The following is a 12,455-nucleotide window of genomic DNA, read 5'->3' on the forward strand; positions in this document are numbered from 1 at the left end:
TATGTTTTGTACATTGCTTTCGTTTTCCTCTCTGTGCCTGAGACATCGAAGCAGGCAGTCATGTTTTCTCTTTGTTCTGACCAACGCTGAATAAATTTGTAAATATGCTCTCCTGCGTGCATCTTTCGCTGTACAAACTCTGCTGATAGAGCGTGCACGAGCCCTGGAATGTGGCAAGCTATTTCTGAAGCTCGTGTCGCTAATTGACTGATACTGTATCTACGGGAGATCGATGGATCGTCCGGAATCGACGTGGGGTCATGATGGCCTTTGTCTCCCTGGCAGTATCCCAACAATAACATGGTGGGAGTGGCCCTGCCCACTTTTGCATTTGTCCCGCCCATCGCTAGCACAGACCACCCCACCCCCCGAGAAGTAGGCACAAGGGAATGTGTCTCTCAGGCTGGATAAGTCTTGCCCATCCCTGACGCACAGAGCTGTGGGCCGAATGTTGAGCTTCAGTCTAGATTGAGAACTCACATGAAGCTTGGTGACTGACCTCAGGCCAGAGTTGTTGGGAGGTAAAATGTATACTGCCCTGAGCATCTTGGAGGAAGGGTGAGACACACATGTTAAAATCATTCAAGGCACAGTGCATTGATTTGCTTATTTAGAAATGAGGCCAGGAAAAAAGCCACAAGGGTGGATTACAATAAACAATAAAATACAGCACCCGAACAGAAAGAAGCAGCAGAGGACAGGAAGCACTGCTCTCAAACCTCTGAATCTAAGACTGACATGAAGATATTGATTAAAATACGAGACACCCTGTCAGGGGAGAAGTTTTGGTTATACAGTCGTACCTTGAAAGTCGAATGGGAGCCAAAACGTTTGAGAACTAAGCTGTTCAAAAACCAAGGTACAACTGTATATGCCTTTGGTTATATGCCATGGCAAATCACCATCACCTTTTCTCTTCTGTCAGGCTTTTGCAGGCAATTCTCTTTCCACAATAGTTAGCTGATTTCTGATTTTAACTTCTTAATATGGTTTTTAGTGTATGGTGCTATGTGTAATTGTTATGAACTGCTCTGATATTTTTTTAATGAATAGGAGTGTACTGTATAAATATTTTTTTCACAAATGAGTAAACTTCTGTTTCATCGAGAAATAAAACAATGGCAGTTTCATGTAATAGTGTTGGATGTAAATGGAAAGGGAGACAGAGAGTTCTTTCAAGAGACTCCTCCCCAATATGTTGACAGATTAAAATTGAGGACTTCTGGAATAGCTGGATGGAGGGCTGCAGAGGAGGAGAGCAACTGCGACTGCCTTGAGTAGAAGGGAACACCTGAATCCCAGCAAAAAATATTGAAACTTTGCCCAGTAAGAGCTCTAGGGATGCAACATATTGGATGATCACATCTTTGGGGAAATCAGCTAATGGACATAGCTTGCTTCCTATGGGAAACAATAAATAGAGGGATTTGTAATGCTGATTTTCTTCCAAGTATTTTTAGCTATGCTGCAGGAAACATTTTCTGAGAAAGATAATATCTATACGGAAAACAGGCTTTTCCATCAGGAGACACGAAAGGTTCTGAGCTGCTGCATATTACGTCACTGCCACTGCCTTTTCCTAAGTTTCTAGCAAAGGTTTCATTTAGTTGGTATTCCGCTAGCAGCACCTTTTGCAGTGTAGTCCTGGGCAAGTCTACTCAGAAGTAAGTCCTGCTGAGTATAATGGGATTTAGTCTCTGTGCATAGAATTGCAGTCATTGTCTAGGATTTGTCGTTGTGGAAACTGGCAAAGTATGTTATTTGGACAAAAGAAAATCAACCACTTTTCATTCCATATGCAACCTGGACAATACTTTAGCATTTAATTCTTAGGGGCTTTGGTTTTGCCATGCTTCTGACCACTATGAAAACATCTGGCTGTTGCTGGTTGAGGATTAGCGAATTCTTGGCTGTAGATATCTTCTACGGTATGGTAAAGGATGGGCTAAAGAGAGGAAGATCCTCTAGGCAGAGGAAAGTGGAAATCATTAGTGCTGATTGCAACGTGCAGTGAACAGTTGCCAAGTTGGAAATAGAGTCCTAGTTTCAGGAAAGCCCATTAGACCACTAATCTACAAGAGTCATGGGTTAATGTGCATTAAGTACTTGTCCTGTCATGTAGAAGTAAAAAGGTTTCCCCTGAAAGATATGCCTTTGCTGCTTCCATCACCATCACATGCCAATAGCACAATGCAAACGACCCCCCTCTTCTCTCTTTTATAACCAGCCCCTCTGTTTCTGGGCCTTATACTAGCTGCATTTTGTTCTGGTGTTCAAATCTGCAAATGACATGATTAATTCTTGCCCTCCAAACCAGAATCGGAAACCATGCTTTCAAACGGGTTTCTGATTCTGGTTTGGGGGGCATATAATTCACCATGTCATGATTAACTGCAAACTCTGGCTATGCTAGCAAGGGAAAAGGGAGGTGGGAAGGAATGTCTGGTTTGTAGGGTTCCCTAAAAGTAAGTCTTTGTCAACCATGTTGATTTCTGGTCCCATTAAAAATAACTCAGCAATACTTTATCTTTCAGTGAACAATTTCAATTTTAAAAAACTTTTTCTTCTGGAGCGAAGAAAAACATAGAACATTTTGAGATTGTATACAGAAAATTGTTCTTGACAGAGGTAGAGATTTTCTCTCGTTCACTTAGTTTTCTTTGGTGGTGATAGCGTGCGTGTTGTGTTTGCATTATAAACTTGCACAGTATTTGCCTTCTCTAAGATGGTCATTTTCAGAAGGTGCTATCAGTCAGTTCTGGACATTTTGAGTGTTAATTTTAGAGAGCCAGTGTGGAGTAGTGGTTAAGAGCGGTGGACTCGTAATCTGGGGAACCGGGTTCGCGTCTCCGCTCCTCCACATACAGCTGCTGGGTGACCTTGGGCCGGTTACACTTCTCTGAAGTCTCTCAGCCTCACTCACCTCACAAAGTGTTTGTTGTGGGGGAGGAAGGGAAAGGAGATTGTTAGCCACTTTGAGACTCCTCAGGCTAGTAATAAAGCGGGATATCAAATCCAAACTCCTCCTCCTCCTCTTCTTCTTCTTCTTCTTCTTCTTTTTCTTTTGGCGTTTGAACAGCCATAGCTTTGTGCCTCAACTTCCAGCTCAGCAGCTCTTCCTCACTCTTTTAACTTGTGAAATCCTATGCAACCTTTGGTGCAAAGGCAGAGAGTGTGGCGCCCTCTAAACATTGTGTACTACAGCTCCCACCAGCGCCAGTATGCAGGGCTAATGGCCAGAGATGGTGTGAGTTACAGTCCACCACATTTCAAGGGAACCATTTGCATTCACAGATGAAGCTAAGCAGGTGTGGGTCTGGTCAGTATCTGGATGAGGGACCACCTTGGAGCTCCATGTATGTTGCCTTAAATTCTGCGATAGAAGAAAGCCTGGATAGGAATGCCCTAAATAAATAAATTGCTTGGGGTGGGGTTTAATCAGTAGGTCTGATTAGGAATTGTTATGTCTTCTGCCTGGAGAGTTCTCATTTAATATAAGAAACCACCAAGAATGGAAGTCATTAAAATCCTTATTAAATCAAGTGTCTTATCAGTGGGGAAAGTAGGTCTATTATTATCCCTTAACACGGCTGTGTTTATTTGGCTGATGGATTAAAATTAGAGGGGCTTTAATGTAAACTGATGCTGTCATGCCAGAGTGGTGATTGTTGCATGACCCTATAAATTGTGTCTTTTGTTGCTCTTCCTTTGATGGTCTGTGCCAGGGACTGCAACCTGCCAGCCACTGTGGGCATAATCTGGCTCGCCAAGCCTTTTTGAAAGGTCTGCCAACCCCCAACAGCTTGCTAAAGGGGCATTGGTGGTTCTGCTTCCTGAAAAAGCAGTTAGAAGGACTCAGAAAAACAGTAAGGAGCTCTCAGTTCTTCTCTGGCGTTCCCCGAGTGCTCAGCCATCTCCAACCCTCGGGAAACAATTCAGATGATTATAGTACTCGTTCCTGCTTCCTGAGCACTTTTAGTTGGACCTCAATGGTTCTCAGTGATGTTGATAGGCAGTATGGGATGGGTGGCCACACCCACTCTTTCAACAGAAACCAGTGGCATGTAGTCCCAGAGGGCAATGCACTCCTTGGCCCAAAAAAGGTTAGCCACTCATTATATATATATATAGAGAGAGAGAGAGAGAGAGAGTGTTGTGTTTTTTGCAGATCAGTTTCATTTGTTGTGAGACATTAGTGTAAAAGAAAAGAACTCACTCTGAAAAGAACCTCACAATAATTTCATAATTATCTGTCTATGTATTTCTAATAGTATAACCAAATCAGTAATTTTTGATATAACTGTAAAAACTACTCTGAAAATTTATTATTCCAAAAACAAAACCTTCATCTGATTGTATATATTAAGATTATACCAGCAAGAATGAGTCTCTCTGTAAAAAAAATATTAATCAAGTCTTACTGACTAGTGATTTAAATCAATTTGATTTAAATCAAATCTACCCTGGAGAAAAGTGTAAAGGTACTTTTGCTATAATAGAATCATTTGAAGTTCGCTTCCTCCTCCCCCAAGTCAAGCACAGAATCTCTTAGCTTTTCTTTCCTTCTTTAGCATCACATGCTGGAAACCAACAGTTCTTTTAGAGAGAATTGAAGGTGGTCAAGAAAAGCCCCACTGCGCCACTGTTGTTCTGGCTTTGCCAATATTTGAAGCGCTAACAAAAACCTGCAGAATCTATGGACAAATAGGGCATTGAATGGGTGTGTGCACACCAGAGGCACAGTCTTCAGCTGTTTTTTAAGTATAGTCGGTCTCCAGTACTACTGTCTGTTCCTTAATAAGTGTGAAACATCCATTCACTTGGCCTCTGCCAACCCCTTCACGTTTTCTAGGATGAAGTGATAAACTGCTCCAGTTTGAGTTCTATATTTCGTGTGGACCAGCCATCCACAAGTGATGCGCTGTCCTTCTACAATGTGTTAATGTTAGCATTACCTAATGCATTGTGTGTGTTCTGAGAGAGAGAGAGAGAGAGAGAGAGAGAATGATGCAGTTGTTCCAACCATATTTGGACCTGTTGCATTTCAGATCAGCATTCTGGTTAACTCTGGTGGGCTAAAATGCAATTTCACAGTTCCTCTTCAAGCTGAGAAAATATGCTTTGCCTGTTCCTTAGGGTAAAGAGATGGAGGCCTTTGTACAATTATGAGTCAGACAATGACTGAGAATTAAGGAACTGGGCTTTCAAGGCAGGAGTTTATCCTCCGCCTCTCGCTTTCACTGTGTAGTAGATTTCTTGGCTCTAAAATTTTGAAGCACTGGGCTGTCCTGGAGAAAATGCAACACATTTGACTGTCTCTAGTGAGTGCCACTGAATAGAATCATAGAATTGTAGAGCTGGAAAGGATCCCAACCAACAGGAAAAAGAGTGTGTATGGGAGACACTTACTTACACTCTCTTTCTCTGTAATTTTTAAATTAAATTTTATGTTTTACAATTTAAAATATTCATTTTACATCCTTAAGATATCAATGACTTTTCTTCTTCTCTTTCCATGGTTCATTTTACATATCATAAATCCATGCATGTTTTACAAAAACTATACAGTATTTCATTATTGCATCCATCAAAACTTATTTACACTGTTGAATTTATCTTAATGCTGGTAGCGTTTCCAGCTGTACACAATTATTTCCCGTATATTCAATAAACGTTTTCCAACCTTCTTTAAACATATGTTCTTCTTGTTCTCTTATTCTAGATGTTCAGTCTGCGAGTTGTGCGTATTCTGTCAACTTAAGTTGCCATTCTTCTTTGGTTGGGACCTCGCTTGTTTTCCATTTTGGGGCTAACCAAACACGAGCCGCAGTAGCAGCATACATAAATAACCTTTTTTGACACCTGGGAATTTCAGTCTGGATTATCCCCAACAGAAAGGACTCTGGGGTTTTTTTGGAAAGTACTTTTAAACATTTCCCCCCAATTAATTCATTATGGATCATTTCCCGATACTCTTTTACAAGTCCACCACATATGGGGAGACACTTGCTCTTTGTCTTCTCCATGTGCTCATGTTGAGAGCACCACTTCGTTCCTAAAGTGTATGAGAGCCCCATTTTCTTTGTCTTCCTTCCTTTTCCACTCTGTCTATTGTGTCAGAAACCTGATTCATTCACACCCTCAGTGTGCTGCTGCAACAACCCCATGCTTCATTTGGCCTGGAAGTGAAAGAAGAAGAAGAGTTTGGATTTGATATCCCGCTTTATCACTACCCTAAGGAGTCTCAAAGCGGCTAACATTTTCCTTTCCCTTCCTCCCCCACAACAAACACTCTGTGAGGTGAGTGGGGCTGAGAGACTTCAGAGAAGTGTGACTGGCCCAAGGTCACCCAGCAGCTGCATGTGGAGGAGCGGAGACGTGAACCCGGTTCACCAGATTACGAGACTACCGCTCTTAACCACTACACCACACTGGCTCTCAAAATAAAGTGGATGTGTCATTCTCACCAGCTCTTATCCCCCATCTTCTTAGCACAGATCTGTACAGAAGTAGTTGTATAATAACTTTAGTGTGGTGCTTCAAACGACCTTATTTTTAATAGCTTATATGCTACTTATAGGGATGTGGGTGGTGCTGTGGGTTAAACCACAGAGCCTAGGACTTGCCGATCTGAAGGTCGGCGGTTCGAATTCCCGCGACGGGGTGAGCTCCCATTGCTCGGTCCCTGCTCCTGCCAACCTAGCAGTTCGAAAGCACGTCAAAGTGCAAGTAGATAAATAGCTACCGCTCTGGCGGGAAGGTAAACGGCATTTCCGTGCCCTGCTCTGGTTCGCCAGAAGTGGCGTAGTCATGCTGGCCACATGACCCGGAAGCTGTACGCCGGCTCCCTCGGCCGATAAAGCGAGATGAGCGCCGCAACCCCAGAGTCGGTCACAACTGGACCTAATGGTCAGGGGTCCCTTTACCTTACCTTTATGCTACTTATGGGAAGGGTAAGTCTCCCAGTCAACCCCTGGCACCTCCAGATCAAAACAGGTAGTATCCTTGGGAAAGACACCTGCTTAAGATGTTGGAGAACTGCTCCTGGTCTGAGTAAACAGCATTGGGCTAAATGGATGAAGGGCTTGATTCAGATGTCACACATTGAGCAGGGTGTGAGTGTTGAACAAGCTGTAGATCTGCGCATGCTCATTCCCTCTTCCACTTCCTGGTTTGCTGTAAGTGTAGTTGATGGTCCAACCCAAGCAAACTGGTTATCTGTCACAGGAGTGACAGATCACACAGTTCAAGGATAGAGTTAACTCTTTCACTGCCTCCTCACCACAGCGTTTTCCAAGCAATCAGAGACTGTGCCTGCATAAAGCCAACCTCTCCTCCATCCATTTCTTGCCTCTTCTGGTTCTGGGAGATGTGGGGAGGGCAGCTTGTTGCAGCTGGAGGGGGAGACACCCATGACTCTTTGCCAGCCTGTCTCATCTCTGCCTCTTGGCCTCCCTCATTCCATTCTACTGCTTCAGCTTCTGCCTCTGATTCTGGACCACTCTCTGCCACAGACTCTCCCCGCTCACTAAGCCCTATTACCTGTTCAACTTCTGACACCTCCTATTCCCAGTCTTTTCTCTGTGACCACTCATCGTTCCCCACCACCACTCCCCAAGGTCTAAGCCTTCTTCCCTTCCTGGTTCACCTGCTGGTTCCTCCCATCATTCCTCACCCAACCAGTCCATGACATTATCATAAAAAGACAGCTCTATATGTTCATAAACATGCTGTCTTTGTTTGAAAGTGGGGACTGCTACTGGGGCTGTGCTTTTGTGAAAACCCTTTGCACCTAATTAATTGCCTTTCTGATTTGTTTCAGGTGCCTGAGCATGCAGAGCTCGCCTGGATTCTGGGATGTCTCACAAGCATGCCACGCCTGCAGCACTTTCCACAGTGGAAGGTGAGGTTTCTGTGAGCCTCTCTTAGCTTAGTTGGCAGGTGGGCTATCCCTGTTCAGCTGTTACATAGGTGAAGCCTTTAGGCCTGCCCTTGTCATTGCCTGGCTTCTGCCATCTTTTGTGCTCATTGTAGCTGTCCTCAAATAAAAAATAAAGGTATTAAGCCTTTATGTGTCTTCTTTTTCTTCACATAAATAGGTGAAGAATGCCAGCCAAATGAATGAAGGAACAGTTGGTCTGTTCACCTATCCTGTTCTTCAAGCCGCAGATATTCTCCTCTACAAGTAAGCATCAGAATGCACAGCTCCATAACTTGTAAATGAAGGCCACTGTGATATAACCAAGGGGACTGAATAGTTCAGGAGTGGGTGGCTTTTGAGCAACCTAGTTGTGATGAGATTGTCCTTTCATTCTGTAGTGAATCAGTGGCCCTTTCTCACTGACAGGTTATCTGGTGGACATTATGATTGTAGCTAATCTGTCATTGACAATCCATGAATAACCTGCTAAATCTAGCGGTTTACTTCAACTAGGGTGTTGTGTTTTTTTCTGACTCAGTTTGAGTGAGCAGATGTGAACCATCTCTCTCCCCCACACAACATTTCTATTTTTCTGTTTCTGTTGGAAGGTCAACCCATGTTCCTGTGGGAGAAGATCAAGTCCTGCACTTGGAGCTGACCCAGGATACGGCTCGACGCTTCAACAAAAAATACGGAGAATTCTTTCCAGTGCCCACAGCCATTCTAAGTGAGTACAGTACAAATGACTGCCTGTTGAGTAAAGTGAATCGGCTTGGGGAGTTTTCGCAGAAGAAAGAGAAGAGTGGAGATAGCCAGGTGCCAAAGTAAAGGAGTACAAAGGAAAACAGAGGCTGTCAAATGCAGCTTTTGAAAAAGTATGGCATGTGTTTCATCTTTGCTATTCCAGTACTAGGTGTTGCCCCGACATCTTTTCCTATCCTTTTCAGCAGTCCTCTAGAATACAGTCGTACCTCGGAAGTCGAATGGAATCCATTCTGGAAGTCCGTTCGACTTCCAAAATGTTTGGAAACCAAGGTGTGGCTTCCGATTGGCTTCAGGAAGCTCCTGCCGCCAATTGGAAACCGTGTTGGACATTTAGGTTCCAAAGAATGCTCACAAACGGGAGCACTGATTTCTGGGTTTGCGGCATTTGGGAGCCAAAACGTCCCGACTCACAAGGCGTCCATCAACCAAGGTACGACTGTATTATGCATTTCACTGTGCCCATAGCATCTTCCAGACATGAAAATGGGCTTTCATATGTAAAAACAGGGATGCCTAATAAAACAGTTTTCTGTAGGGAAGGAGGAGGCTGGTTAGCTTAATACTTTGTTCTAGGGAAGGCTCAGTTCTGTGGGGCTCGAATCCATGAACCTGAGCTGTTTGTATAGGTCAATAGTATTATCCCTATAATGCAGACAGGAGGTGAAAGGCTGAGGCTTAGAGAGAGCAGCTTGTCTGAGGCCACCTAGTGAACCATAGCAGAGTTGAGATTAGAACCCGGGACTTCCCGATATGTCGCTTAGCCTCGTAGTCACTCTGTTGCGGAGCTCTCTTCTGTAATTGCATTTTCTCTTGATTTTAGCGGAATCAAAGAAGATCAAGTCACTCAGAGATCCCACATCCAAGATGTCCAAATCAGACCCTCAGAAGTTCGCCACGGTGAACATAACAGACAGCCCCGAGGAGATAATGCTGAAATTTCGTAAGGCTGTCACAGACTTCACCTCTGAGGTGACCTATGACCCTGCTCACCGCCCTGGCGTCTCCAACCTGGTCGCTATTCACTCTGCTATAACAGGACTCAGCACGGAGGAGGTGGTACGTCAGAGTACTGGCCTTGATACAGCTCACTACAAGGCAGTGGTAGCAGAGGCAGTCACTGAGAAACTTGCACCAATTAGGAGTGAATTTGTGAGGCTAAAAGAAGACAGATCTTACCTGGAGAAGGTTTTATGGACAGGGGCAGAGAAAGCCAAAGAGCTTGCAGCCCCCGTATATTCAGAAATCAAAAGACTGGTGGGATTGCATTAACCTCAAGGAAAAGCAGCTCGTGCCTTTCATAATATGAGTTCAGCCTTGGTTACCTTGACTCCTCTGTATTACTAGAGGTCCTCTGTGTTTTTGGATCCATGAGTAACCGAATCATTACCTCAGGGACATTAAATGGACCAGGCTTGGAAATTGCAAAGAGCCAAATAAGCAGACATCTGAGCTAAAGAATGCTTTTCTCCCTGTTTCTGCCCAAAAAAAGATTTGAGCTGATGAAAAAAACCCAAATCCTTTCTGCATGAGAAATGCAGCTTTTCTGTGACCTGTTTGTTTTCTGGAAGGGATCTGTGCAAATTTCAGCCTTTGGTACATGCCCAGCCAAAGCCTGTATAGACTCCTCAGTAATTCCTCTGTGAACCTGAACACTGTTGATCAGAGTGTCTGTGGGACAAGTGTCATCCCTTACCAGGGGCTCTGGCTGGTCCCTCTGGCAGTCTTGAGATGTTTTCTCACATTGCATTTTGTACTTAAGTATAGATAGGTGGGCACAAAATGCATTCCATCTCTGTGTTACAAGATGCATCGGTGGAGGAAATGCCATTCATCCCTATGTACACAAAATACACTCCTCCCATCCCAAAATACACTCGGAAAGGATCGGCTCCAGGCTTTGGCATGTTTGATAAGGGAAGGTTGAGGTTTCACGTGTGTGCCCTCAACGGAAATAGCAGGCACATTTTTTGTACTTCTGTATCAGTACCAAATGTACATAAGAATGGATTTTTGCACTCCGTAAACTGCTCACCAACTGAATTCCTGCATCTTTCCAGGTTGTGTTTGTGAGTTTAGTTGAAAAGCAGTTTATCCAGTGCAAGGGAGAGATGATCTAGCCTGGCAGCAGAGTCACTGGCTTGTTGCTGTGTTTTCACACGTAACAAAGTTGTTCCCAAGCAGGACAGAACATGTGGACAAAAGACCATGGTCCCAGAAAAGTGTAGTGTTTACTGAGTTCACATGTGGCACCATCAACCTTGGGTCTCGTTCTCCACCCTTTGCACTCGGATCCTCTCATTTACAGTGCTGGGTGAGAATCTGGAGGATGTGTGAGCACCCTCGAAGACCCAGAGAAAATGAGAAATGAAGTTGCCACAGCTTCTCCCTCTGCTGGTTCGTCTATCTGTCTGCTCCCATCCTACTCTGGGTAAAATGTAGAGTCCTGCTCATGACTGTAGGACAAATGGAAGCAGTAGGGGGAGGAACAGGTAGGAAAAGCTGTGGCCTCTCAGAAGAACCCAAAGCAGCAGCCACTCTTTCTCCACCAGAGGCACCTCCTCACTCAGGTGCTAGCCTGAGCAGGATGCATCTCACCCCTCTAAATGGAGGCACCTTCAAGCCTTGCTCCAGAGTCTCCAGCAGCCTGTTTTTTGTGCAGCCTTGAGATGTGGTTTTGCTTCTCCTATGAGCCGCTACCGCTGTGGTCTAAACCACAGAGCCTAGGGCTTTGCCGATCAGAAGGTCGGCGGTTCGAATCCCCACTATGCGGTGAGCTCCTGTTACTCTGTCCCAGCTCCTGCCAACCTAGCAGTTCGAAAGCATGTCAAAGTGCAAGTAGATAAATAGGTACCGCTCCGGTGGGAAGGTAAATGGCATTTCCATGCGCTGCTCTGGTTCACCAGAAGTGGCTTAGTCATGCTGGCCACATAACCCGGAAGCTGTCTTGCAGCCCTCGGCCTATAGAGCGAGATGAGCGCGCAACCCCAGAGTTGTCCGCGACTGGACCTAATGGTCAGGGGTACCTTTACCTTTACCTTATGAGCCGCTACATGCTAGGAGCCTGTAGGAAAATTGGGCTGCTGGGTGCCTTAAGGCCCCTTTTGTCAACCTGGTGCCCTCTAAATATTTGGGTGAATCAATCTCATGAGTTCCAGACAACAAGGCCAGTGTTGAAGGACGATGGTTATTGTACCCAGGTTGCAGAAGGAATAGGCCTAATGCCTTGTGAGCAACGCACAATGTGATGCTTCCCCACTGGGCAAGAGGAGGATAAAAGTGGTGGCTTTTGAGAGGCTGCTCTACTCTGCTTGTGCCAGATGCCAGATTGCAACCAAAGGCTCTTCTGTACACATAAAATCACTATGGAGGTTGTGGAAGCATCTGCCTGGCTCTATTTGAAGCAATAAGAAAGATGGACAAGCCAAGCTAGCTTGGTGGGAGAATAACGCACTGACGTAGAATGAATTTATTCAGAATCAGAAAGAGCAAATGCTGTATTCTCTTTAAAACTTTGGAAGAGGGTAGAGTAAAACTATTGAAATAAATAATGAATTGTACGCAAGACTGAAAGAAACATTTATTGTTGATTTTTACAAAAATAGCAGCTTGTAGTAATCCACAGCGCAAACTCTGGGGTAGGGGGACTTCCACTTGTCTGAATTGCTCAGTTTGCCTCTCCTGGCTTTCCTGCAAAACCTGACAGCTGCCGAACACACTCTGCAGAGAGAAGAGTGAAGTGGTGGCTCATAGGCTGTCCCCGTAGCCTCCG

At 44.6% G+C, this 12,455-nt stretch overlaps 1 protein-coding gene across 2 annotated transcripts in view; it reads left to right on the forward strand.

Moving 5' to 3' along the window:
* Positions 1-12,248, forward strand: part of WARS2 (tryptophanyl tRNA synthetase 2, mitochondrial) — a 28,169-nt gene extending 15,921 nt beyond the window's left edge. For both annotated transcript variants that reach the window (XM_080987223.1, XM_080987224.1), the window contains exons 3-6: positions 7,823-7,903; positions 8,100-8,185; positions 8,530-8,648; positions 9,507-12,248. In XM_080987223.1, coding sequence (XP_080843349.1) covers positions 7,823-7,903; positions 8,100-8,185; positions 8,530-8,648; positions 9,507-9,955 — 735 coding nt within the window. In that variant the 3' untranslated portion in view covers positions 9,956-12,248. The remainder of the gene's footprint in view (positions 1-7,822; positions 7,904-8,099; positions 8,186-8,529; positions 8,649-9,506) is intronic.
* Positions 12,249-12,455: the final 207 nt, after the last annotated feature.

This window comes from Podarcis pityusensis (genome assembly GCF_964106645.2).
Source record: "Podarcis pityusensis genome assembly, chromosome: 17".
NCBI classification, from domain to species: Eukaryota; Metazoa; Chordata; class Lepidosauria; order Squamata; family Lacertidae; genus Podarcis; species Podarcis pityusensis.